Source organism: Humulus lupulus, chromosome 2 (genome assembly GCF_963169125.1).
Source record: "Humulus lupulus chromosome 2, drHumLupu1.1, whole genome shotgun sequence".
In the NCBI taxonomy this organism is placed as follows: domain Eukaryota; kingdom Viridiplantae; phylum Streptophyta; class Magnoliopsida; order Rosales; family Cannabaceae; genus Humulus; species Humulus lupulus.
Genome location: NC_084794.1, coordinates 4,111,514 through 4,132,381, shown reverse-complemented (window position 1 = coordinate 4,132,381; position 20,868 = coordinate 4,111,514). Strand labels below are relative to the sequence as shown.

Below are 20,868 nucleotides of genomic sequence, written 5' to 3'. Positions count from 1 at the left end.
CCATTTCGATTTTTGCTTAGAAAAGTGGCCCACATCTTTCGTTTTCTTTATTCTTTTCTAGAAAAAGATATAAAAATCTGGTCTTTATTTGGGCTCCACCAGTAGACTTGTCATAGCGTTTTTCAATCACTACCATCATCCAATCCAATCCATAGAGCTTTGCTTTGAATTTCAAAATTGAAACTTTGAGTGAAAACTATGAGCTTTCAAGGTGTTGCCCAAATTTTCCAGCTCAACACCTCCGTTGCTGCTTTTCACCGTTTGGTGGCCGCCAAGGACACTCCTGATCACCGCCGAAAGCTGTGAGCTTTACCAACTTTACTCTCATTTGATTACTGTCAAACTCATATATCTATATGCTTAGATATTCATGTATATAATTGATTGCACAGGCATGAAAGCAGGCAACGTATGCTGCAGATAGTGAAAGACACTACTGCTCAGCTGAAATCCTTAACCCAATCTGATGAGATTCACCATCACCATGTAAATCAATCTTGGTTTGATTTAATTTTCTTTCAAGAAGAAGATGATGAACTATGTAAAGTACTTACATTGGAACACTTTTAGAACTGAATTTTCTGTGGATCCCTAGTCCTCCCACCAACCTTTCCTTCAGGAGCACCAAAGGTATTTATACAAATATATTTATATATATATATATAGGAAAATTGATTGTAAGTATGTGATCATGATATATGGTCAGAAGAATCATTCTGCAGTAATGTAATGTTATGTTACAAAATTGCACAGATTACTTAATGTGCAGAAGACTGGTCAAGGAAGTGTAGTAGTAGAAATAATGCAATGAACTCCATGGCAGGAAGGAAGTAGTTTATATGTACGGTGAGATTGCTTTAAATGAAGCCCTTATTGAGGAAAGGGAACAGGACATGAAAGAAATACAATTCCAAATCAAAGAAACAAATGAGATTTTCAAGGACCTTGCTGTTCTTGTCCATGACCAAGGCATAGTTTTTGGTATATCAATCAATCAATCCATTTTTTCTGTTTTCTGTTTTCTTATTTATTATATAAAATTATAGTTAATATGTTTGTTATATTACAGAAGAAGTTAATACAAACTTGGACTCTGCCTCTGTTGCCACTACTGAAGCTGATTCTCAGCTGGCCAAGGCTTGGATCGAGAAGGGCAAGTGTTTTACGTTTTGCCTCGTATTAAAGGTAACTCTGTCATTGCTCATATCTATACAATAATATGTTACTCATCAATCCTTATATTCATATGTTACAGTAGATTATGGACAGCTACTGTATTGGCTATCCTTTGGGCAATATGGTTAGAAAGGAATGACAGAATTTTTGACAATATAGAAAAGAAGAGTGTAGAGGTGTGGGATAAAGTTAAATTTTGGGTTGCAACATGGATCTATAGGACAAAATACTTTAAAAATCTTTCATTTGAAGATCTCCATAGAGACTGGGGCTGTATTTTATCCTACGATAGTGACCATGATTAGAATCGGATCTGATGTATAACTTGTACTTATGTTCTAGGTATTGGTTTTTCTATGTAATGATCCATGGTTTTCCTCCGCCTTAAGTGAGGGTTTCTAATAAAATTGGGAGTCAATCATTGATTGACCTTGTCTCTTTTTCAAAAAAAAAAATTAATCCTTATATTCATAGTTTCAGTTTTGTGTCATTTCTTTGAAGTTATATTGGTCCTTAGATACTTGTTGGATGCCAGTCCTTTTGTGGTTGCCATTGTAAGTGGTCAAATTTTATTGTAATCCTTTTTCTTTCTGGCTGCAGAATTGTATTTGTTAAAATTCAGAAAAGCAAAAGAAACGCCCTTAATGGAAAAAGTTCAACAGTGTACTTCAATTGTTTTCTAATGTTTATTTTTCTTGATTCGTTTCACTGGCATTTTTATGTTCTGGACTTGAAGAAGTGATGGAGTTTCTCGAACAGTCATTTCCCGATGTTGAAATAGCTATTGCACATGGAAAGGTACTATCTTCTAAGCTTTAAGTGGCATATGATTGATTTAGTGCCTATAATATATTTCTATCCTTTATGTGGATTTGTTATTGTTCTTGCAGCAATACTCAAAGCAGCTGGAGAAAACTATGGAGAAATTTGCACAAGGGAATATCAAAATTCTCATTTGCAACAGTAAAGTAGAAAGCGGTCTTGATATCCAAAATGCCAACACCATCATAGTTCAGGATGTTCAACAATTTGGCCTAGCACAGTTGGACCAGGTTTTTTTTTTCTTCTGATTTTCCAAATGAGAGACATTTGGAAGAGACAAAGATTGACTCTTAAGGCTATTTTCTGGAAACTGTTATGCCAGAATGGAATAACTTATTAGTCACTTATGAACTTTTTTTGCATTCACACTAGTTGGAGATTTCTCAAAGCAGGGTATACATGCTAGTTACATTACTCACATGGGCTCCAAGGGGTCTTCTTGATTTATTTATTTCTTTCTGATGCTGTACTTGCAAATTTAAGTTTTAAATAACACATCTCTAGTTGCAAGTTCAGTAAAAAAAAACAAACGCGTACTGTTTTTCTGAAATATTTGATCTGCTGCTATCGTTTATGAATGAGAGCCATTTTGAAGTTGTTAATGGACAGCAACTACTGTTATCCCACACAATGGACGAATATCGCGGTCGGAACCCGCGAGCCTTTCACTTCACAAAAGACTGGAAGAAAACAATAGAGATTGCCCGAGCTTATCTAGAAAAAGCCTCGAGAAGAATGAAGAAGTGGGCAGATCAGAAGCGCAGACCACTGGAGTTCAAAGCAGGTGACTTAGTGTTAATCAAGCTGAGGCCCGAACAGTTGAGATTCCGAGGGGACAAAGACATCAGACTCGTTCGCAAGTACGAGGGTCCGGTCTCAGTCATCTCAAAAGTTGGCCTAACTTCATACAAAGTCGACCTACCAGCTTAGATGAAGATACACCCGGTCCTTCACGTCAGCAACCAGTCAACCAGAGGAGGAGTCATTGTTCAGCCAAGGAGCAAGCGTCAACCTGAAGAAATCCTGGCGGAAAGAACGGTCACCACTGACCGTAAGAAGCATAAAGAATATCTGGTAAAATGGAAGGGGCTCGCTGATGATGAAATCAGCTGGGAGAGGGCGGAAGACTTGAAGAAGCTCACGCAGAAGATTGAAGATCTACAAGCTACTTCGTTGAGGGCGCTGAAAGATTAAGTGGGGGAGAGTGGCGTGCTGCCCCTTTGGCACACCCACATGGGGCCATTTTGTTAATGAGCATGCCTTGGTGCTTGATCATTAGTCAAGTCTTGCACCAAGCCACCTCATGGGACAGGGTAGTGGTAGTTTTGTAATATTGCATATGTCTCCCAGACAAAAATCATATATATTCCTGGGAAGACTTTATTTCCCTAGAAGACTCCTTAGGGGGGGTGACCTGGTGACTTAGGGAAGCACCATGGCCATCAGCAGATAGGGGCCAAAGTTGTGTACTCGCTTGCCCTATCAAGGCTATATATTAATGAAATAACATTTATCCATACTTGCCCCTGTGTGCTACCTTGTTGCTTATGTGTTGCTTGTTTGCTACCTTCGTTGGGCCATTGTGTGTCACTTGTCTTGTTGTGTGCTTTGTGTTGTGTGGACGTTCCTAGGAATGACTTGCTTTGTGCTTGCTCATACTTCGTTATTGCCCGGTGCATGTCCGAGATGTGTATGTGGCTAATCGCTGAGTTTGTTTGCCTGTAGGTGTGTGTTGTAGGCTGACTTACTAGCTTGAAGAGTCTGCAAGTGCCGCACGTTCCGTCTAGTTGGAATACCCAAATAGTCGGCCCGTGACACGCGTCAGCTCCTCGGCACTAGGCACGCCGCTCGGACCAAGGAGTCCGCTCGGACACCACACCACTCCTCTGGTGTCTTGGCATTTCTTGACTCTTCAGACTAAGCATGGCATGCCTTAGGCACTTGGCACGCCACTTGGACCAAAAAAAATTTTATGTCCAAAACTTTTAATTCACGCTCACCCTAGGTACCTTAAGCACTTTAGGCACAAAATTTATTTTTTCTCCATACATGCTATATTTTCAGTACTTAGATAAATTTTTTCTAAGTAAAAATATAAATTTTGCTCTTGTTGAATTTTATCTGTATGGTTACTCACCTCCCCATTTTTCATTTTTTGTAGATGAATCGCTTTGACTATAGGGGAGGTGACAACCACACGAATTCCGATACGTCCACCCCGCAGTCGATCGAGATCCCTCAAAGCAGCGACTCCTCATCAAAGTCTCCCACCAATCGCACTCCTGAGGATCGCCTCCGCCGCTTTAAGCAGATCCTTCCCCGTTCAGCTTTGTACCTTCTTCACGAAGAGCAGTTCCTTCATCAAGCTGAACAGTCGATAATGAGGGTGAAGAAGTCCAATAGACTCCCACAGGACCAGGATCCTCAAGTTGCCCGCAGAGCGGTGCAAAAAGTGGTGGAACGTAGTGAGGTCCACGCTGCAGCTTCTTCGAGACCACCTCGCCAGATGCCAAAATCAAGTAAGACTTGGAGAAAAACCACCTAGAATTTCACTACCGAGGTCCAGCACATGGCCGTCCAAAAACCAAGGAAGGAAGGAGAAGAAACACCTTCCTGGTTTACCGCCAAGCCAACAAAACTCAACCCCGGGATGTTCGACAAACACATCCAAGCCTTAGGTTTGAGAGGGGTGAATGTGATATGTCCACACCCTCACCAGAGAGCTAACAGGCCCGACGGACCATACTGTGCCTGGTCCAGGCACCATATATTCGCAGGAGCGACCATCCCGCTACACCCTTTCTTCCGGTCAGTAGCGGATTATTTCAACGTCTCTCCCTTCCAAATCGCTCCGAACGGGATTCAGGCGTTGTCTGCGCTATACATTCTCTACTACATGCAAGGCTGGGATGAGCGTACTCCTCACGAGATACATTACTTGTTCGACTTCAGGACCAACCCAAGCCATAAGAACACAGGTTTTTTCCACCTCTTTCACAGGCAAAAGGGGGTTAAATACCTTTGTGGCATCGCCCACAAGTCGAACCCTGGAAAATACTATACAGAGTATTTTCTCACTTCAGACATCAGAGCCAACAACTTGGCTTTTACACATGCGGGCCCATTCGAGCAATCCTTGCCCACTCAAGAGATGTTCAAGCGAGCAGAGGAGTTGGCTAACATGTGTATCGAGGAGAAGGACGTGAGAAATTTGGTTACTGTGGACAACCTTCAGATGGTGGGCCTGCTACCATGTAACCAAAACATCACAGTGGAGAGTACCACTGAGGAAAACAACACAACTGATCAGTCCAACGCCGGTACTGAGGTGGTGACTGACCAGTTTTCCCCTGGACCATCTCCTCACTCCCATAGACCAGGCGATCTCGTCATTAGGGAGCCTCAACCAGAGGATCAGCGCAGACCTGCTATTCCCACCCAGTCCGGAAAGGGAAAAGCCATCTAGCCTGCGAGGGACTTGAGCTCATCATCCAACGACGAGGACGACTTCCTCGATCAGATCCTCAACTCAGGTCTAGTAGTCATAGTAATATGTTTGATAACTTGGTGATACGAGATTAATAGAACTGTAGTAGTAATATACTTATCCACATATTGCTCTATATTTACTAACAAATCTTGTGCTTCCTTTTTTGCAGATCCAGAGATGTTCATGCATTACAACCCCTCCTGCCCCGAAGAGGAAGTGGCTCCACTCCCCCGAGCAAGGTCCCGAGGACAGTACCGCCCAGCCAAGGGAGACAACCCGAGGGGTTAGTTGCAATTGACCCCTTCCTCTTTCAGCGAGCCTAACCCCTACTCGTCCGACCGGCCCGAGCGAGGCACTACGCACTGCTAGTACCATTGGGAGGGGAGCAGTTGATCAGACTCTTCACGACGCTTCAATGATTCAAAGCTTTGAATCCTTCCCCCGACTTAGTGTTGATGTCGTCTTACAGAGAGGGATTGCTCAGTTGGCGAGTGTAAGTACTCTACCACAAGACAGTTTGTTACTTATATTCAAACTTTGTAGTAACCTCTTGTTTTTCATTCAGACGCTCGTGACCATCAGTCATGCTCAGCACCGAGCAGTAGACTACAAGGAGTTGATCAAGGTCTTAAATGATCAACTAGTGGAGGCCCAAGCTAAGGTGGATGCTCTTCAATCTAAGTTGGAGCGGTCAAAGAAGACTGTGGCTGAGCGAGAGGAGTCTCTTAGGGGGTTGGATGATGGGAATGACAAACTAACCCAAACCAACAAGTCGCTGACTGATCGGCTAGACAAATTGACTTGTGAGAATGAGGGGTTGGCTCGCGAGAACGAGGGACTGATTCACGAGATTGAGAAGGTGAGGCAGGAGAAAGAAGTTGATCTTACCCGCTATGAGGAGATCTGCTCCAACTTCTTTTATCAGGTGTGGAAGCTAAACAAGCATCTTAACCTCGACTTTCTCACGGAGAAGGTTAGGGCAGAGGAGCTTGCTAAATGTGAGGCCAGGGCTGCTGAGGAAGCTGCTAATCCTGCCGGTGCCACATCTACTTCTCCCACGCTGTCATTCCGACCGGAAAGAGCAGCTGAAGCTGAGGAAGGGGTTGACCAACCTGTCAAGGCCGACCAGTGACCCCTCATCCAACCTGAGAAGCCTTTGCCTGACCAGACAAGTTGTCATCCTACCAGCCCTCTATCATACTTTGTTTTGTGTTTTGTTATATACTCTTGCTCGTATGATCGAGCTATTTGGCATATGTGTTGATTATTATTGTAACGACAGTGCCTCACATTTAGCAAGCTCCTCTGCCCTAACCTTCTCCGTGAGAAAGTCGAGGTTAAGATGCTTGTTTAGCTTCCACACCTGATAAAAGCAGTTGGAGCAGATCTCCTCATAGCAGGTAAGATCAACTTCTTTCTCCTGCCTCACCTTCTCAATCTCGCGAATCAGTCCCTCGTTCTCGCGAGTCAACCCCTCATTCTCACAAGTCAATTTTTCTAGCCGATCAGTCAGCGACTTGTTGGTTTGGGTTAGTTTGTCATTCCCATCAGCCAACCCCCTAAGAGACTCCTCTCGCTCAGCCACAGTCTTCTCTGACCGCTCCAACTTAGATTAAAGAGCATCCACCTTAGCTTGGGCCTCCACTAGTTGATCATTTAAGACCTTGATCAACTCCTTGTAGTCTACTGCTCGGTGCTGAGCATGACTGATGGTCACGAGCATCTGGATGAAAAACAAGAGGTTACTACAAAGTTTGAATATAAGTAACAAACTGTCTTGTGGTAGAGTACTTACATTCGCCAACTGAGCAATCCCTCTCTGTAAGACGACATCAACACTAAGTCGAGGGAAGGATTCAAATCATTGAAGAGTCTGATCAACTGCTCCCCTCCCAATGGTACTAGCAGTGCGTAGTGCCTCGCTCGGGCCGGTCGGACGAGTAGGGGTTAGGCTCGCTGAAGGAGGAAGGGGTCAATTGCAACTAACCCCTCGGGTTGTCTCCTTTGGCTGGGCGGTACTGTCCTCGGGACCTTGCTCGGGGGAGTGGAGCCACTTCCTCTTCGGGGCAGGAGGGGCGTTGTAATGGCTGAACATCTCTGGATCTGCAAAAGAGGAAGCACAAGATTTGTTAGTAAAAATAGAGCAATATGTGGATAAGTATATTACTACTACAGTTCTATTAATCTCATATCACCAAGTTATCAAACATATTACTATGACTACTAGACCTGAGTTGAGGAGGAAGTCGTCCTCGTCGTCGGATGATGAGCTCAGGTCCTTCGCAGGCTGGATGGCTTTTCCCTTTCCGGACTGGGTGGGAATAGTAGGTCTGCGCTGATCCTCTGGTTGAGGCTCCCTAATGACGAGATCATGCCTGGTCGGACAAGGTCATACCTGGGCAGACAAACATATGACTGGTCGGACAAGGTCATACCTGGTCGGCAATGACACTTTTCTGGCCAATCAAAATTCTTCATCGGTCTACCAGGTTTCTCCTAAGCCAGGTCACCCAACCATTCCTTGCCATTTGTCATTTCTATTGCCACGTCATCATTTTAAAATTTTGGGGATAACACCTTGCAAACAGTTTTTGAGCACTCTAAATATTCTGTATAATCCTAGTGATGACCACCAAATCATCCATATCTTAACAAAAGTCATTATGGCTTTAGCTTCCCAGCTTGCTGGTACATAGTCAGGCATTTTTTTTGTTCTTCTCCATAAAACCTTTCTATGCCAGAAAGCTTCAATATGTTTATAACTAGGAGAATGAAGGCACTATTGGTCTAAGAACTGATACTTTTTAAATGGATTATGACCAAAACTGCTATCATATTGATCAGGTTGATTTAAACATAAATCCTCATCTTCCTTCTGATTACATAATTTATCTGGAGAAACCGTTGGAAATTTTTAAGAAAGCCAAAAACACAGCTGGGAATGACATGTGGAGTTTGATGCAATTTACTGAGAATTTGCGACACCACTTCATGGAGATCCTACCGAAGAAACTTCACGTAAGGAGAATGACAGCAGACCTTGGAATAAGCAAAATATAAAAATGGATGTTATGGAACGGGAACAGTGCTTTTGATATTTGTTGCTTGATATACAATTCAAACAGAACATGTATATAAATTCTTACAGCAGCAAATGTCAGAAATTCTCAAATGTACAAGACTTTGACCAGTAGATTCCGAAGAAAAAAGGCTTTTATAATTTGATCTTACTTTATTTGTATCTGTTTTTTTATGAACTATGGAATATGATTGGATGAGAAAGTGGTTACACAGCTGCCATAATAATAACAAAATGGCCCCTCTTTCTTTTTTTTGGCCCACATTTCGTTTTCTTTATTCTTTCTAGAAAAAGATATAAATAATTGTTCTTCATTTTGGCTCCACCAGTAGACTTGTCATAGCGTTTTTTCAATAACTTCCATCATCCAATCCACAGAGCTTTGCTTTTGGATTTCAAAATTGAAACTTTGATAGCTATGAGCTTTCAAGATGTTGCCCAACACCAAGTCCCCTCCCAAGGTGTGGCAGCAGCTATTTTCCAGCTCAACACTTCCGTGGCTGCTTTTCGCCGGTTGGTGGAGGCCGTCGGAACCGCCAAGGACACTCCCGGCCACCGCCGCAAGCTGTGAGCTTTTCTAACTTTACTCTCATTTGATTACTGTCAAACACATATATCTATATATGTCTAAATATTCATATATATAATTGATGGCACAGCCATGACAGCAGACAACGCATACTGCAGATAGTGAAAGATACTACAGCTCAGCTGAAATCCTTAACCCAATCTGATAAGCTTCACCATCACCATGTAAATCAATCTTGTTTTGTTTTGATTTTCTTATGAAGAAGAAGATGAATCATGTTAAATACAACTGTTGTGTGTGATAACTGCCATTTCAGTTTTCAGCTGTCTCCAAGAGTAAGAAGCTAGAAGATGCAAAGCTTGCAAGTGATTTCAAAACAGTGTTACAAGAATTCCAGAATGTCCAAAACCTTGCCTCTCAGCGGGAATCTTCTTACACTCCTACTTCATCTTCATTTGAAACAACCATGTACTTTGTTTTTTTTTACTATCTCATTTCTTAATTTCACTTCATAATAACAACTGCAGTAAAGTACTTACATACGTACACTTTCAGAACTGAATCCACTGCGGATCCCCAGTCCTCTCGCCAACCTTTCCTTCAGGAGCATCAAAGGTATATATCTGTATCTATATATACATATATAAGACAATTCTTTTGTAAGATATTCACTTTAAACCTTACCGGTAAGACTCTCAGTGTTTCTCGACCCGTGAACAGTTTTCAGGGTAATTTTTTTTTATGACCGTGTAACTATTTAGAACATCATACAAATTTTCAAAAAATTCCGAATAGTTTACAATACCGAAAACTAGATTCAAACATGTTGATTTCCACGTGCATAAAAAAAATGAGTCACGCATGTAACAACATGTTTGAACCTAATTTTCAGTACCGTAAACTATTAAGAAATTCCCCAATATATATATATATATATATATATGAAAAATCAATAGTAAGAGTATGATTATCGGTATGATACACAAATTGTGTTCAATCATTTTGTTTTATACTTTATATTTTGTAAAATAGTTCAAATAGAATTCTAATCCTGATTTTGGTCACTAAAATTACAAATATTTTACCCAATTAATAATTCAAGACAAAAGTATAATTATTTTGTCTAACAATTGTGTTGATATATTCTTTATCAAAGTTATAAAAAAATTTTCCCTGAATCATTCTGCAGTAATGTCATGTTATGTTACAAAATTGCACAGATTACCTAGTGTGCAAAATACTAAGTCCAGCAGCAGCATATGAATATATATATATATATTTAAGAAGGTATAGTAGTAGAAATAATGTGATGAATTCCATGGCAGGCAGGAAGAAGTTTATATGTACAGTGAAATTGCTTTAAATGAAGCCCTTATTGAGGAAAGGGAGCAGGACATGAAAGAAATACAATTCCAAATCAAAGAAACAAATGAGATTTTCAAGGACCTTGCTGTTCTTGTCCATGACCAAGGCATAGTTATTGGTATATCAATCAATCAAATCCATTCTTCTGTTTTCTTTTCCTTGTTTATTATATAATAATAATAATAATAATAATAATTAATATGTTTGTTATACACACATAATCATATTATTACAGAAGAAGTTAATACCAACTTGGACTCTGCCTCTGTTGCCACTTCTGAAGCTAATACTCAGCTGGCCAAGGCTTCCAAAAGTATCAAATCCATGTGCTCTTGTGTATGTATATATTTTTTCAAAATTAGGTTTGATTAATCTTATTCAGAAGTTTAATAATGAACTCATTTTGCTTCTATTTAATGTTTGTTGCAGTTTAGGTGGTGGATGCTGGTGGTTCTTGTGCTGGCCTTGGTTATCTTTCTACTTGTCCTTATCTTATAACTACAGTCTCTGAACTGAACTGAACTGAATTGAATTGAATTGATTGTTTGTTTGTTTGTTGTACCATTGGTTTTCATTGTTTGTTTTGTTCATTTCTTCATTAGTTACCATGATATGGACTTGAACTTAACAAGGGTAAAAGTTGTGTGGATTTCAATGCAAAACAGAGTTAAATATGGGCCGGACTCAAATTCATTAGAAAGAAGGGTGTTGACTCTTGACTCTTGACTCTTGGGCTCATCTACATATTTTAGGATTAGTTAACTTAAAATTAGTAATTAATTAAATTCAGTTCAATTTTCCTCATTATTATAATGACATTTTTTATAATATCTTTGCTTATACATATATAAATTAAGTATGACTGAAGGTATAATCGGAAGATTCAAATAAATATTAAGTATAATTTTTTTTTTTAAATGTGTAATTTGTACATGAGAATAGGGTTTATTTTACCAAAGCTCCTTAATTTTTTTTTTTATAAAGTATCACTTATTTAATGGGGTTTAATTTTTTTTTATAAAGCTCTTTAATTAATTACAAAAAATTAATTGGGGTATAAATTGTTTTTTATTGGGTTATAAATCACTAAATATTTTTTAAACTAAAATGACACATGATACTAGGGCTGAGCATAAAATCCGAAAAACCGAAAAAACTGTGTACACCGACCTACCGAACACCGAAAAAACCAAAACCGTTTAAACCGAAAAAACCGCCAACGGTGCAAACCGCCACTGTTCGGTCGGTTTGGAAATTTTGGGTAAACCGACAAAAAAAACCGAAACCGACTGAACACATTAAAATAATAATATAATATTATATAATTATTAATTATTAAAATTTTTAATAAAAAAAAAACTTAAGCCACTTGTAAATGTAATTATGTTCTATATATTTATGTTTTAAAAACATACAAAAATGGATTCTAACAATCCAAAATTTTTAATTTTTTAACTAAAACTTTAAAAAAAAAATTAAAAAATAAAAAAATTAATCAATTCGGTTTGGCCGGTTTAACCGACCAAACCGCGGTCCAAAATGGTCGGTTTTTTTTTAAACTGGTTTGGTTCGGTCGAATTCTGAATTTTTTTTGGTGAAAAAACCGTCAAAACCGACTGATGCTCACCCCTACATGATACACAGTTATATGATATACATTTAGCAAGATTTTGAAGGTGATACAAAATAAAATTGGGACAAGTAATATTTAAAAAATAAATACAAAAAATGGGCAGCTCAAGTAATATATACCTGTATGAATATGACATCATTCACTGAAATGAACAAATAAATAAATAAAAAGAAATTCCATAAAAAAAAAAATAGAAAGAAAGAAAGAAAGTTAGAGAAGAGAAGGAAAAGAGCACATAATTTTGTCAGAAGTTGAAAAATAAACATAAAAGATGGTCAAAATTTGATGAATAGAAAATTAGTACCCAAATCCATAAAGATCTAATTTTTAAAAATACAATCTTTTATTTTTTCAGATCATGGAGAATAGTGCTTAAAAAAACAATCCTTTTTTTTTTTCATAAGAAGAAGAAGAAGAATCTGAACAAGACGAAGAAAAAGAAGAAAAAATCCATGGCTACAGCTCTAGTATACCAGATGTTCTCGTCATCGGCGCTACTTTCTCTCGGAATATATCACATGGTGGCGTCGACGCGCCTCCACCTCAAGTCGCCGCAATCCTACTCCGCCAAACCCTTCCACCCATTCCCACCCTCCTCCTCCGCCCATCCCCGGCTCAAACACCTCCAGCTCTACCTCATCCTCGCCTGCCTCGTCCTCTCCTTCGCTCACAACACCATCTCCTCCTTCGACTCCGACCCACTCCTCAAAGGCCAAACCCCAGTCCACCGCTTCACCTCCCTCCAATCCGCCGCACTCTCCGCCCTCTTCTTCATCCTAACCCTAACTCTCCTCCTCTCCGATTCCTTCCCTTCCTTCCTCCCTCTCCCCACCGATCTCTTCTTCGCTCTCGCCGCCGCCCTCTTCTTCCTCCTCTCCTCCCTCTCCGCCTCCTCCGCTTCTCTCCAAACCTCCGATCTCCAAGCCAAATGCGACTCCGTCTCTGCTCGCACCTCCGCCTTGGCTTCACTCCTCTGTATAACACTAGCTTGTAACCCTAGACTCTTCGTCGCCGACCTCGGCCTCGGCGCAGCCATATGCCTCCACGGATTGTGGATGCTTCAGACCGGTCTCTCCCTCTACGTCGAGGCATTCATCCCGGAAGGCTGCCACCGGTTGTTGGACGTGGTCAGCGGCGTTGAGGGCTCCACCAAATGTGATTTGCAGGAGTCGAGCCTGAGGGCCGCCGCGGTTCTGGATCTGGCTTTCTTGGTCCATGTACTGTTTGTTTTTGTGATACTCATGGTGACTTATGCTCTGGTTTCGAAGAGCGTTGGGGTTAGGAGATTGGGTTCGTATGAGGCCTTGCCCACTGCTACTCCACTTGACCATAATCACATTCAGATGAAGTCCATGGCTGGCACCCAAGCTTAGCCTTGGCCCCAGAAGTTGAAGAAGAAAGCTTACAACTTTTTGTTCATTTCGAGTAAGTAAAGAAAGCTTCTTTTCCAAACTCTTTTGCTTTAGAACTCAAATTTTGTACATAATATAGATAGTAAATTGGCTAAGATTTCTGAACTTTCCATTTGCTATATAACTCAATTTTTGTATATATATATATACTGAGATTTTCTTTTGCATAGAGCCATAGATCTATGATAAATAAAGTTATAAAAGGCCATAGATGTTATTGTCATTAATGCTAGTTGTTATTCACCCTTTGTCTTTTTCTTCTTCATTCTTTGATTTTATCAAGTCATTGTCTGATCTTGTATTTTGCTTTACATCTCTTCGATGCTGCCAACAATGTAGCTGCATCAAAGAGTAAAAAAGCTTCTTTTTCATGAAAATTTTGATGCCCATAAGAGTATTTGATGCAAAAAACAAAACAAAAGATGATGACATATGGTTTGTTTGTAAAAATTAAATGATTTCATGATGTGGTTGTGTGCTTTCACTATCTATAATATGCTTATTTGTATTTATTATTAACTTCAGGAGGAATCTGAGGAAGATAATGGTGAAGCTAGAGGTTGGTTGGTTTCTCATTCTTGATAGGCAACAAATGAGAAAAAATTAGTTGAGACTTGTGGATGATCGGAGCCTCTTCTTGCTGCCATTTCAAAACATGTACATCTACGATTGAACACAATTTTTGGTGATCCCACTCAGTCAATGGTACAAATACACATTTGTATAAATACAAAAGGGTTGTTTAGCTTGTGCTTTTGCCATTGTGTGTCTCTGGATTTTAAATGTTGTGTATGCCTTTGTTGTTGATGATGATGATTAATAGAAGAGAGTTTGACATGAATTTGGTTGTTGCTTTTGGAGCATTGACTGCGCAAAGAGCCTGTCATATATATATCACTAATGATATATTAACAAAAAAAAATTGATTAATTAATGTTATAAAAGACCAAGTCCGACCTTTCTTGTACATGAAGCTAAAACTTGTTTCGTATGTTCTTTCATACCACACGCAATGCATAATGGACTTTTTTATGTGCAAATAAAGAGACAGAGAGAAGTTAAAATGGTAAATAATGTTGTAGGGTGTTTATATGGTAGGGGCTATGAAAAGAGCCTACTGTTGGGTTTGTGGGGGAGTTTATTTAGAGCATCTCGCTAACTTACAGTGCTGAAAATAAGGTTTAAACATGCGAGTTTTTTTACGGACATGAAAAAATTAGTGACACGTGCGACAATCTATTTGAATTTAGTTTTTGTTACTCTAAATTATTTATAATTTTATGAAAATTTACAGAATGTTCTAAATAATTAGAATATATACGGTCATAAAAAAAATCGTGTCGAAAATTGTTCACAGATAAATAATACAAAAGAGTCAAATCGGTGGTGGTGGTGCGCTTTTTCTAGCCCTTACTGTGTTTTGATTCATTATCTGTTTGTATTTTGTATTTTGATAAATTATTTTTTGAATATTTTCTAAAATAGTTCAAATAAACCCTTAAACCCGATTTTGATCAAAGTTTTTTGAACTAAAATCACAAATAATTTATCAAACTAACAACTCAGAATAAAATCAGATTTATGGGCCTATTTAAACCATTTTACAAAACAGATGGTCCAAAAAATAATTTATCAAAACACAAAATCCAAACAGATAATGAGTCAAAACAATAGGTCTAAAAATATACAAACCCTTAAAACAAAAATGGCAGAGATTGGAGGTAGGTTGGTTTGGTGGGAGTCTTTCTAAGAGATGGCTAGTCATTAATCAGAATGACTATAATAATAGTTTGATAAAGGCATTTGATTTAAAATTTGGATAGAAAGTGTATGAATGAAAGAAGTTAATAAAGTTGATATTTTTCCTTAAAGTTAGGAGATAGATCATAGATCATGGACTAGACTTGAGAGATTCACGGACATGATAAGTAGCTATTTTTCTATTATTAATTAATAAATGCAACTTCACTTCCATACTATAAATGTTGTTCATTTTTGCCCCTTCTCCTTAATTGGAATTTAATTAAACAATTTATTATCATTGTTATTATTTAAAATATTAACAAAATAAGAAGGAGAAAAAAATTTACCACTTTGGCATTTTGAATTTTAACTAGATATTAAGTTTGAAACTTTTGAATTAAAAAATTCTAATATTTCTTTTTTTTAACAAAACTTACTAAAATTAATTATATGATCCCGTTTGAGAATGCTTCTACTTTTGTTTATGATTAAATTAAGAATATAAAATTATTTTAATATAAAAAATAACTTCTAAAATTTTTTTAATTAAAAAATAACTTTTTTCTTATTCTTTTGAATGAAATAAGTTCACTCTCTCACAAAAAAAAAAGAAATTATATTACTTATTTTTTATTATCTATCTTTTAAAAATAAAATAAATTAATATAATTCATTGGTTAATTTGTTGAGATATTTGTAGTGAAAGTATCAATTTTATTATGTTTGTAGTGCTTAAGTAATTAAGTTATTTTTTTAGCAATAAAAATATTTTCCGTCCATGTTTTGGTACTGTTTAGTACAACCATCAATTTTTATCGTTAAGTTCGATCGTAACACATACGCAAAAGTACTCAATTAAATAAATATCTATGGTAAAAGTACTCAATTTAAGAAATATTTACAGCGAAAATACTCAAGTTATAAGTAAATTTCACCGTAAAATAAACACCTACACTAAACTACACAAAAACATAAACGAAATGTTGTAAAAAAAAAAAACTTAGAATTACTTCAAAGACAATAATTTACATACTTTTGAGGTAAATATTCATAATTTGTTTAATATTTATTTATTTTTTGTTATTATTTTAATTTTGCTATTTAAAAAATATTGAATCATAGTTTTTCGAAAATAAATAATATTATTTTTTATGGTTGACAGGCGAGGTTTGGTTGCTCCGCCGACGTGGTTGGCTCCGGGGCTCGGAGTAGGGCTGCACACACCACTCCTCTCCCTCATATATATATAAAGTCTCCTCCTTTGACCATTTTGGCCTCTTACCTACGTACCCTTTCGATTCTCTTCCTTCTCTTATTTACTTTTTCTTTTTGGTCCAAATAATTTCCAATTTTAAAAAAAATTTATTTCTCAATAAATAAATCAAAATACAAAAAAAAAAAAAAAAAAAGGGAAAATCACACCATTGTTGGTTGGTTCTTTCGATCCGCGGCGACCAAAAGAGATTGGAGACGACGAAGAAGAAGAACAGAGTTCAAATTCAAAGAGAAGCAACCACCCGCCTCCTCTCCCCTGTTGGTTTGGTTCGTATTTTGTTAATTATGTTTTGAGAATCATGATTGAATGATTTCAATTGCTGCATTGGATTATCATTATGATTATGATTGTGGGATCTTACTCATCTTCATCATCTTCTTCAATTATAGATCAAAGATCCAGCTTTTTGTTATTGTTGTGATTTTGATTTTGATGATTACAAAAAGATTGAATTTCTAATGCTTTTGATTTTGTTTAGGTTAGGGAGTCTGAGGAGTGGCAGAGTTGTTTGTCTTATGTTAGCTGAATTAGAGAATCGACCCACTTCTGAAGTCCCCTTTGAGGCTTCAAATCTCTGACTCTGACTCTAATCCATGGGAGAGTGGGTCATTGGAGCTGTCATCAATCTTTTTGGCAGCATTGCCATTAACTTTGGTACTAACCTTCTCAAATTAGGTCATAATGAGGTAAATCAATCATCTTCTTCTCTTCTCAACCCCCCTATCCCTTTCCCTTTCCCTTTCCCATCCAAATCAACATATGTAAATGCAAATGCAAATGCAAATGGACTATCTTCTTCTTTTGCAGAGAGAGAGACATGCAATGTTAGAAAGTGATGGCACAATTGCAAAGCATTCTCTCAAACCCATTATATACTTCCACACTTGGAGAGTTGGTAAGTCCAGACTCTACTTCCACCACCACTCTTTTCTTTACTCACCTCTTGATTGATTCCCCTTAATTATCTTACTCTACAAATGCAGGCATTGTGTTTTTCTTTCTTGGAAATTGCCTTAACTTCATTTCCTTTGGATATGCTGCTCAGGTCAGTGAATTCCTGGTTTGAATGATATTTATTAAGTATTAGCTATAGCTTATCCAACCACTTTTATAATTGAATTATCATTTATTTCTCTCCTTTGCAGTCGCTTCTTGCAGCTTTGGGATCTATTCAATTCGTGTCCAACATTGCATTTGCTTATTTTGTGCTGAACAAAAGGGTGACTGTGAAGTATGTCATTCATTTTCTGCGTTTAATATTAGCTAAATTAAATCCCAGCCTAATAAATAAACTGCTTCCTTTGCAGGGTGATGGTTGCCACAGCATTTATTGTTCTTGGAAATATGTTTCTTGTTGCTTTTGGCAACCATCAGTCACCTGGTATTTAACTTCCTCTTAAGTTTTTAAACCTTACAATGGTGAACTTCATTTAATATTTATTGGTCATGAGATTCTAAATGTAGTGTTTCTAGAATGCATTTTGGCTGCAAAACTGGGTAATCTTAATGCATGATGCCTTATTAGCAAAACTGGGTAATCTTGGAGGTCACTTCGACCTCTAACTCATTTTTCAAAAAAAAAAAAAATAGCAAGGCATGTGAAATCTTATGGGAAGATGTGGAAGTTAGCTCTCCCATATTTCTGTTTGTGAATCATGTGTGCTAATGTCCATGTGTTGTGTTGTGTTGTGTTGGGTATATTGGTATTTGGTGCAAGATAGCCTCATGCGGAAAGAAATAAAAGCCCTAATTTTATGAATGACCCCTATTTTAACCGTAGTTAGATGGATTCCCTCTTATGTTTTGATAAAAGGATTCATGATTGGATTTAGATGAATTGGTGGTGTGGTTTTGACTTTGTGCCAATGTCCCTCTGTTGGTTTATTGGTGTGAGATAGCCTTATATGGAAAGAAATAAGAACCCTAATATTATGAAAGAAAAATGCTCCATGTGAGGAAGTATGACTAATGTCAATAATTTCATTTGCCTGATTTTGGCTGCTAACTCTACTACTCTCCATTTCAGTCTACACACCGGAGCAGCTGGCAGAGAAATACAGCAACATTACATTCCTTTTTTACTGCATGATTTTGGTAGTAGTTGTTGCCGTACATCACTCCATTTACAAGTGAGATCTCGGTGTTTACTGATTTGTACTCATTTTGTGTCGCTTTTGTGTATCTTACATATGATCATGATGCAGGAGAGGAGAACTTTTGCATGCTGTTTGTGCACATGAACTTAGACCATACTGGCATACGCTACTTCCATTTTCCTATGCCATAGTTTCAGGTGCTGTAGGATCATGCTCTGTATTATTTGCAAAATCTCTGTAAGTTAGTCTACTAAGTCATTGTTTCCCTCTTACTATGCATTGCTTAATTGGTGCTGTCAAATTGTGATACTAACTTCCTAAATTGGGGAATGTTTGATCGCGATACTGACTCCAGTTTGTTCTTTTGTAGCTCTAATCTGCTAAGGTTGGCAATGTCTAGCGCATATCAGTTGCACAGCTGGTTCACATATTCCATGCTCCTCTTATTTCTGAGTACAGCTGGATTCTGGGTAATGTTGAGGAATGCCATTTTTAGTCTGAAATGTTTGAAGATATCTTATCAGTTTCTGAAGATGGCAATTGCTTCACTGTATATTCACCCCATCTTCTTTGCTATTTCTGCAGATGGCCAGGTTGAATGAAGGATTGTCCCTATTTGATGCGATTCTTATTGTACCTATGTTTCAGATTGCTTGGGCATTTTTCTCCATTTGTACAGGATTTATATATTTTCAGGAATACCAGGTCCACACTCCCTCCTTTACAGTAGTTAGGATGCTAATTTTGCAAATTAATTATCTCTTGTATAGAATGAGTAAAGAGGCAAATTAGGGCCTCTAAATTCTAAGCAAGTGCTAAAACTGGTACAATTACCAATATCGCTAAAGTTGATTAAAGGATCACAGTCATTTCAGTTGACTATTGACAGTCTGATTCACACAAAGACTACCTGTAAAGCTCTTGATCCTTGTAAAGATCTGGATGTCTGATGGTTGTTGCTTCTAGGCTTATAGCATTATTCAGCCGGTTTCTCACTCCTTCAGAAATACACATGTAGATCACAAGCGAGCTAATTTGTTCTTCATTACAGGTCTTTGATGCGCTTAGAACAACAATGTTCATACTAGGAATGATGTCTGTGTTCATAGGCATCACTTTGCTGGCACCTGATGAACCAAAAGGTATTTCAATTTAGATCCTAATAATTCGAAAGTAGAACAGAGAAACAATACTAATGATAACAAACTCACTCTTCAACTTTTTTCAGGTGCTGAAGTTAAAGATAATTCTTCTGTAGTTTCTGTGATGTCTTCAAGCATTTCAAAAGAAATGGACAGGTTAATCATCGCGTGTGCTGTTTCTTTCTTCTTCTTTTTTTTTTTTAAAAAAAAACATGATTACTTGTGGGCTAATTTTGGGTAACATTTATAGGCTGGTTCTTCCATCTGAAGATGTAGTTAGCAGGGACCCAGGAACATTAATGCAAGTAGTGTTGATGAAGTTGTCAGATATCGCGGTGAAGGCAAAGGTAAGGGTCCGAGTCATTTCGGCTTAGTAATTTGTCAACCAAGAATGTGTAACTAATTCTGAAGTTGCATATTCTTGCAGAATGCATGTGCATTATCATTAGGTTTCGGAGAAGATTCAATCAACGCGTCAGCAGTGCTCGTGATGCCAATGGTATCGTCGAAGATCACAGGGTTTAGAGGAAGTGGATTCGAACGGGGTAAGATGTTCTCCATGAGAAATTCTGGATGGAATAAGATCCCAATGGATGATGATGCTGTAAAGATGCTAGACCAACTTCCTCAGAGCCCTTGATCTCAATTGGTTAATTTCCAAAATATTTTTCACATTTGTGTTCATTTGTATGTTTAGAATTTAGATGCACACGCACCCCTGTATTGGTTGGTTGGTTGGTTGGTCAGTTCCATATTAATTCAGTAATTATGGAACATTCTTGTATTTTAAGAAGACAAAAGTGTCTTATGTTACACTTGTTTTTGTATATTCTTTACTTACATGTACTACTTAATAGAAGAAAAAAAGGAAAAAAATTGAACAAGAAAGAAAGTGAAATAAAAGGAGAATGTTTGTCTTTATTCTTAAAATACACTTAACACTAATATTATTAATATTACTATTATTAAAACAAAGTCTTAATCAAGTTCAACCACTTACTATTTTCTATTTTCATGCTAATAATAGCAATAAAAAGAAAATTATTTAAAGCAATTTCTACACTAGCTCTCAGAATGTTAATAATTTATTATATAATAATTTTCA

The 20,868-nt window shown here is 37.8% G+C and overlaps 5 protein-coding genes across 8 annotated transcripts; all 5 read left to right on the top strand.

Moving 5' to 3' along the window:
- The first annotated feature begins 10 nt into the window (after nucleotides 1–10).
- On the top strand, nucleotides 11–5,569 carry LOC133816949 (uncharacterized). 3 transcript variants are annotated; one of them, XM_062249302.1, is made up of 7 exons: nucleotides 11–302; nucleotides 393–630; nucleotides 824–981; nucleotides 1,070–1,185; nucleotides 1,913–1,974; nucleotides 2,067–2,228; nucleotides 4,160–5,560. In XM_062249302.1, the coding sequence occupies exons 5-7, from the start codon at nucleotides 1,918–1,920 to the stop codon at nucleotides 4,541–4,543; spliced, it is 603 nt and encodes a 200-aa protein (XP_062105286.1). In that variant the 5' UTR covers nucleotides 11–302; nucleotides 393–630; nucleotides 824–981; nucleotides 1,070–1,185; nucleotides 1,913–1,917; the 3' UTR covers nucleotides 4,544–5,560. The 3 variants fall into 3 exon arrangements, with proteins under 3 accessions (XP_062105286.1, XP_062105285.1, XP_062105284.1); XM_062249301.1 differs by having other exon boundaries at nucleotides 1,777–1,974; nucleotides 4,160–5,552; XM_062249300.1 differs by lacking the exons at nucleotides 11–302; nucleotides 393–630; nucleotides 824–981 and having other exon boundaries at nucleotides 1,010–1,185; nucleotides 1,777–1,974; nucleotides 4,160–5,569.
- Nucleotides 199–1,578, top strand: LOC133820021 (syntaxin-23-like). The gene is made up of 5 exons (XM_062253418.1): nucleotides 199–302; nucleotides 393–500; nucleotides 824–981; nucleotides 1,070–1,185; nucleotides 1,519–1,578. Exons 1-5 carry the CDS (start codon nucleotides 199–201, stop codon nucleotides 1,576–1,578), a joined length of 546 nt encoding a protein of 181 aa, XP_062109402.1.
- A 1,992-nt stretch (nucleotides 5,570–7,561) lies between the features above and the next one.
- Nucleotides 7,562–11,135, top strand: LOC133816946 (syntaxin-22-like). The gene is made up of 7 exons (XM_062249295.1): nucleotides 7,562–9,134; nucleotides 9,227–9,320; nucleotides 9,413–9,564; nucleotides 9,652–9,711; nucleotides 10,422–10,579; nucleotides 10,697–10,797; nucleotides 10,891–11,135. The coding sequence occupies exons 1-7, from the start codon at nucleotides 8,986–8,988 to the stop codon at nucleotides 10,957–10,959; spliced, it is 783 nt and encodes a 260-aa protein (XP_062105279.1). The 5' UTR covers nucleotides 7,562–8,985; the 3' UTR covers nucleotides 10,960–11,135.
- A 1,187-nt stretch (nucleotides 11,136–12,322) lies between these two features.
- LOC133816945 (uncharacterized) lies at nucleotides 12,323–14,347 on the top strand. Its single transcript, XM_062249294.1, has 2 exons — nucleotides 12,323–13,519; nucleotides 14,032–14,347. Exon 1 carries the CDS (start codon nucleotides 12,547–12,549, stop codon nucleotides 13,465–13,467), a length of 921 nt encoding a protein of 306 aa, XP_062105278.1. The 5' UTR covers nucleotides 12,323–12,546; the 3' UTR covers nucleotides 13,468–13,519; nucleotides 14,032–14,347.
- A 2,080-nt stretch (nucleotides 14,348–16,427) lies between these two features.
- LOC133816944 (probable magnesium transporter NIPA8) lies at nucleotides 16,428–20,655 on the top strand. 2 transcript variants are annotated; one of them, XM_062249293.1, is made up of 14 exons: nucleotides 16,428–16,791; nucleotides 17,009–17,211; nucleotides 17,333–17,420; nucleotides 17,509–17,570; nucleotides 17,671–17,756; nucleotides 17,833–17,906; nucleotides 18,552–18,654; nucleotides 18,730–18,858; nucleotides 18,992–19,091; nucleotides 19,207–19,326; nucleotides 19,673–19,763; nucleotides 19,850–19,919; nucleotides 20,014–20,110; nucleotides 20,191–20,655. In XM_062249293.1, exons 2-14 carry the CDS (start codon nucleotides 17,119–17,121, stop codon nucleotides 20,401–20,403), a joined length of 1,326 nt encoding a protein of 441 aa, XP_062105277.1. In that variant the 5' UTR covers nucleotides 16,428–16,791; nucleotides 17,009–17,118; the 3' UTR covers nucleotides 20,404–20,655. The 2 variants fall into 2 exon arrangements, with proteins under 2 accessions (XP_062105277.1, XP_062105276.1); XM_062249292.1 differs by having other exon boundaries at nucleotides 16,429–16,791; nucleotides 17,004–17,211.
- The last annotated feature ends 213 nt before the right edge of the window (nucleotides 20,656–20,868 follow it).